The sequence below is a fragment of the Nicotiana sylvestris genome, chromosome 11, assembly GCF_000393655.2.
Source record: "Nicotiana sylvestris chromosome 11, ASM39365v2, whole genome shotgun sequence".
Classification (NCBI taxonomy): Eukaryota; Viridiplantae; Streptophyta; class Magnoliopsida; order Solanales; family Solanaceae; genus Nicotiana; species Nicotiana sylvestris.
The window spans coordinates 79,679,395-79,685,539 of NC_091067.1; the positions used below are offsets into that span (position 1 = coordinate 79,679,395).

The following is a 6,145-nucleotide window of genomic DNA, read 5'->3' on the forward strand; positions in this document are numbered from 1 at the left end:
TCATTTCTAGACTTCTTAATCTTCAAATCAATAAAAGTCATCATACATCTGTTCGGGTGATTGAAGAAGAAGATTGAAGGCAACCATTGATAGAGTACCTTAAACATGAAAAGTTAACTGAGGATCCGTGACAAAGAACATACATTAATCGAAGGGAACCATGATTCATCTTCTATAAGGAGACATTATTTCGACGCTCTTTTGAAGGACTATTCTTGCGATGTCTTGACAAAGAAGAAGCCCATCAAGCGATGGAGGAAGCACGTTCTGGCTCATGTGGAGCATACAAATCTGGTCCTAAGCTCCATTTTTGCATCAAGAGGATGGGCTACTACTGGCCGAAAAGATGTCAAGTGTGTCAATTCCACGCCAACTATATCCACCAACCTCTAGCGCCTCTCCATCTGACTGTAGCTTCATGGTCTTTTGATGCTTAGAGACTTGACGTTGTTGGACCGCTTCCAAAGTCATCAAACAGATAGATGTACATATTGGCTGCCACACACTACTTCTATAGATGGGCCGAAGCTGTTCCACTCAAGGAAGTAAAAAAGGAAATTGTTGCCGATTTTATCAAGTCAAACATAATTTTTAGGTACGATATACCAAGATACATAATCATTGATAATGGAACACCATTTGACAACAAGCTCGTAAGGAGTCTATGCGATAAATTCGATTTCATGCAACATAAGTCTTCAATGTATAATGCACCCACCAATAGCCTTGCTGAAGCTTTTAACAAGACGATTGGTAACATTTTGAAGAAAGTTGTTGCAAAGAACAAGAGAGACTAGCATGAGAAAATTGGTGAAGCTTTGTGGGCATACTGGACAACCTTCAGATCTGCTAAACAAGCAACTCCTTACTCTTTGGTGTCTGGCGTAGAAGTAGTCCTTCCACTATAGCAAAAAATTCTATCATTTTGGATCGCAATCCAAAAAGGACTCACGTCCGAAGAGAATGCTCAACTTCGCTAGCAGAGTTAGAAGCGTTGGATGAGAAAAGATTGGAAGCGCAACAAAAATTGGAGTGCTATCAAGCTCGACTACTAGAGCCTTCAACAAGAAAGTGCAACCACAATCATTCCAAGTGGGAGACTTAGTCGTAGCTATTCGAAGATCCATAATCCTCAACAAATGCATAGGCGACAAATTTACCTCAAAATGGGATGGGCCATATATTGTGAAGGAAGCCTATTCAAATGGCACATACAAAATCGTTGATAAGGACAGTCTTAGGGTTGGTCCAATCAACGATACATTTCTAAAGCAGTACTTCCCAAGAAAGTCATCTATGCTCCTCGACATACGAGCCTAAATTGGAAGTCATGATGCTCCTTGATGCATGAGCCTAAACTTTACGTTGCTACACTCCTGGCCCGCATGAGTCTAAACTATGTACGGCCAAAAAAAAGTCTGCTAGGTTGAAAACCTCAAAAGAGGCGGCCTATGCAAAAGCGACAAAAAAATCCAAAAAAAAGAGACTCATACCTCTGAACTACGTTATGACTTGATCCTCTTCACCGAGGTACGTAAATAGCTTAGACTTTCATTCTAAGTTCAGTCGTATGGGTTTAAAAAGAAAAAGTTTGGCTTATGGGATCATCACACCAACTCATCCAAATATGGAGGCATATATAAATGAGGAAAATAAGACAACTAGCTTTGAAGTATAAAAGATATTTTATTGCTTTAATGTTACAAAATTAATATATCTAAAAGTGTAGAGACGAAAGGAATTAGAAGTTTTCCTATGCAAAATCCTAAGTCATGAAAATGATCATAAACAAGGCTTTGTAGTCGGCTCGTCTTGAATTCTTCTTCCAAGTCCATATGATGCCTACATGTTTTATTACACTATCCTCAATGTACGAGTATCACATTTTGTAGTTGTGATGATCTCTTGACTACATATCTTATTGTTAGGCCTTGAGCATGATAGTTTGCTTCTCTTGTGCAAGTGTTTGTTGAAGGTCCCATACATGAGAAGTTGTCTCTCTTGAAAAATCTTCAATCAATATGAGAGCCGCCATTGATGAACTTCAATACTATCAACAAATCAAGTAAAACAGTTGGTGAAGGGGTGACTCCGCATCCTGAATGACATCTCAGACTGATATCTGGACCCCTTTGAACTTCTTTGCGAGCCTGCAAAAAAAATAAATAAAGAGATAAGATTTTTGAAGCATGATAGCTAAAGTTATTACATGCAAGACTGTAATGTCAATTTCAAGAGGAAACAAAACGACATTTGTGGGACAACTCAGAGAGCATAGAGCTAAGGAGCGAGGGACATCGAGATCAATTTTGGAAAACTGCTGCAGTCCATCTGGAAGATGTTCTGCTCCAAATATTTTATATTTGATGTCTAATTTCCAACAACACAAACCGTTTACGATTTGGAGGCTCCTAGCTCAAGATATGATTTTTTTTACGGGGACAACACGAATCAAAAAGTTTACTGCAGCTAGGTCGCATTTTGAGAATTTTCTTATCTCTGAGTTTCTTTCCAATGGCGCAAACGACTTGTGATTTCGATGTTCCTAGCCCAAGATATAATTTTCTTTATCTAGAGTGCATATATTTTGAAATCAAGTACGTCACATGTCTGTAACAACTTAAATATATTATGGCAAATATTCAGAAAGGACTTTGCCATGGTATTTACAAATATTGTGAGTTCCAAAGTTTTCTTTACAGATATGGTGGAACATTTCTTATCGAAAAAGAATTCTTCTTAAAGTAAAATAGGAAATCCTTGTTTGACTTAAAAGTTTTAAATGGTAAATATTTATTAGAAGGTAACTTTTGAGAAGTATGTGAATAAGCCAAAGAAAACGAAAAATTTGTTGTTGTAAAGTCGGGAAATAAGAAATTGATCGAGACTGAAAATTCCAAAGGAATCATTTTTCACATAAAAAGGATCAAACCAAGTAGTTAAGTAATACAAGGAAGGAGTCCAACAATTTAGTATTTTAAAAAAATACTTGAAGAGTTGTTTCCAGCTTAGGTTGGCCAAATGCAGGTGAGAAGTCAAGTTCCTTACCTTCTCACGCCAATCCAAGAGAAGTGATCAAGTTCCCTACAAAGACTCCTATGCGGCATTGGAACCTTTAGCTAAGTGAATGTACTTGGATTGATCATACAAATTAATTTCTTGTACACATGGAATGTAATTGGATTCATCCGAGCATACTAATTGTTTGAACATACTAATCCTCTCCCAACGAGTACATTATTTAATTAAGGATCATTTAATTAAATTAAGTACTTATTCTACCAAAGAAGGGAGGAGTTGGACGTGAATACAAATTCGGCAATTTGTTTAAGGTGAGAATGATATCGAACAATTGTCTTCACCTAAAACGATGACATATATAGGTACTTTAAGTCTTGTCTTTATGGTTCTTCAAGTCTACAACTCGACAAATCTTGAAGTAGGAATATCTGTAGACATATAAAAATTATTCGGTCTAATCCATACAAAATTTGGATTAAATTCAATTGGGTTAAAAAATTAATTTGAACTTTACAAATTAAATTAGTCCATTTTATTATTTTCAAGTCCAAGGTTCATTTCATCTCAAGGCCCAGACTCATGCCATGCGTCAAGTGACATGACATATCTAGTGAAACTGCAAGCCAACAAAATGACGCCACGTGTTAAATGATGTGGTAATCCATGTCAATAAAGCAAGAACCAAAAATAGGTCTCCAAGTGGCTAAAATGATATGTCTTAGCCAATCACAAGCAAGCTTATCACATAGCTTATGAGTCTAGTTTGATGACTCACATGAGCCAATCAGAATCGAGCAAGACAGTTCCTATGTAAGTGGACCGTCCATCCTCTACAACTATAAATAGAGGGGTCACATAACTCTGGGGAGATTCAGAGTTGGAGCAGAGCATTCAACAATTGGTGAAGGCATCCAAAAAAAAAAAATCAATCATCAAGTGCATAGTTCTTCAACAAAGGAGTGATCAATAGAGTTCTTCCCGAAGATCAACCCGTAACAACAAAGTGTCGCTCGACGTTCTTGGCGATTAAATACATCACAAGAATGTCTGCATCATCCTACATTCGAGAAAGACGCTTTTCAAGCCCTCGAATCACCAAAATTTTTAGAGAGGAGAATCAAGGAATACATAGAATTGTACTCACAAATATTTTATCAATAAAATCTCTTTTCTTCATATAATTTTATTTCAGTTTATTTTTCGCACTAAAAAAATTTGTTGTGAACAAAAAGTAATAGTTATATGATCATTAGTGAATTTTACCCGTGGACATGAATCCTAAATTTGGATTCTTTTTAATGTTTATAATAAAAAAACAATAGTAGTACATTTCAAGTCTGTCGAACACAAGAAGTCATACTACAATATATTATACAGCCAGCATAACTTAGTCATTAAACTAGTCAAGATTTACATAGAAGAAAAGAACAAGTCATAGAGTAACAACAACATGTACATATTAATAAAAGAATTTACAATCTTTAGTTTAGAAAAAAAAAAGTCAAAATTCAGAAGAGGAACAAAAGAATGTACAAGAAAGATAACTTACAATGATCTTAACTTATCCACTGGTAATTAAAACTGATCCTTCACTTGTAAAAGTTTTCGCGTTCATATTCCTCCTTCCTTTTTGGTCTTAAAGTTGTGGTTTGACCTTGAGATCCCTCTAAAGGAGGGAACTAAGTACCACCCAATTGAAGTACAAAATATTGCAAAAGACCTTCCATAAATAGCTAACAAAATCAATATCAATATCGTTGTCATTAGCAAGTAATTATATTGAGGCAACGTTCTCTTGGATTCTGCTTTAGGTTCTTGATCTTCATTTGCTGAGATGGAGGCGTCACGAGTGATAATTTCCTTTGAATTGTTGTGTGTCTTTTGAGTATCATTTGGGGTTTGTTTTTGCTTGACAATGACAATGGTCTTGCATTCATTCGAATTAGAAAAAACAAAACGAACCAAAGAGATATCATCGTCCAAGCCCATTTGGGTGTAAATCTTTTGTTTCTTTTCCTCCAGATCAGCCAAAAGTGCAGAAAACTTATCAAGGCCCCTGTTTGCATATGGGTTTATCTTTTTTTTGGTTCTTGAAAAGAACTTCCTCTTGGTTTTTTTGGTAGTTGAGCAAGGACTCAACAAATTAGTTTCATCAATATCATTGTCTTTGAGATGATGATGGAAATTTCCACAGATTAACCGTTTGAACATGTTGAAAGAAAATTGGGATATACGAATTCAGGATTGTTTGGAAAAGGGATGAATGTTGTCTTGGTCGACTTTTAGTTCAAAGTAAAAAAAGGAAGAATTATAGCTTATTTAAGTACATAGTCAATTTTGAATATTTGATCCAAACGAGAATAGGCAATTCATAAACAATTCCTCAGAAGCTTCTTTGAGGATTTTATTTGACTTCCAAATTCTTGCAAAGGAAGTAATGTCGTACTTATGAAATAAAACATAGGAGTACCTAAATATGTAGAGGCTAGAGCACATGAGTTGGCTCTGGGCGTTTGATGTAAAAAACGTATGGTCAAATAGCATAACCACAGTTAGTTTTACATATTCAGTTTTTGCAATTTACCACTTCAAAACACATTTGGTATTATCTTAAAAAGGTTAAGCTACTCAAACCTATAACGCCACAACGGAGGGATTTGTTGAGGCTGGTCCACAATTGACATGCTTCCTAGGAAGTGCTGTAACGACCTGACTAGCCCATCCCGCCCAACTTTTACCGAACTTTAATAATATGTATTTTTTTTTATAAATTGGTTAATTATCAAAAGATTTTTTATCTTTTGTTATGGTCATATAAAACATATAAAAAAAGAAGTTATTTTAAAGATATATTAGCAAAGTTACTCATTATTCAATGGGATTTTTATACAAATAGCCAATCATATTCATTGTTTACTTTTGCTAGCCGTATATATAGTTTATAGATTGATTATACATAATTATGCACATATAATACATAAATTATGCATATGTTATACTTCCACCGGCTATTTTTAGTTTAATCGGTTGGGTGAGTGGCTATTTGGATTAATTCTTCTTATTCAATTTGGACTAAAAACCAGCAGAACTTTAGATGGGGTTAAATTGGTTGGGTTGTGATGAC

General features: G+C 35.3%; 1 protein-coding gene across 2 annotated transcripts; it reads right to left on the reverse strand.

Annotated features, from left to right (window-relative positions):
* Positions 1-2,081: 2,081 nt before the first annotated feature.
* LOC138882348 (uncharacterized) lies at positions 2,082-5,320 on the reverse strand. Of its 2 annotated transcripts, none has more exons than XM_070163033.1 (2): positions 4,571-5,320; positions 2,082-2,150 (listed from the first exon to the last, which is right to left on the reverse strand). In XM_070163033.1, exon 1 carries the CDS (start codon positions 5,230-5,232, stop codon positions 4,633-4,635), a length of 600 nt encoding a protein of 199 aa, XP_070019134.1. In that variant the 5' UTR covers positions 5,233-5,320; the 3' UTR covers positions 2,082-2,150; positions 4,571-4,632. The 2 variants fall into 2 exon arrangements, with proteins under 2 accessions (XP_070019134.1, XP_070019133.1); XM_070163032.1 differs by lacking the exon at positions 2,082-2,150 and adding an exon at positions 3,673-4,078.
* Between the last annotated feature and the right edge of the window lie 825 nt (positions 5,321-6,145).

Excerpts from the sequence above, each read along its gene's own strand:
- LOC138882348 (XM_070163033.1), bottom strand. The coding sequence starts at position 5,232 with ATGTTCAAACGGTTAATCTGTGGAAATTTCCATCATCATCTCAAAGAC.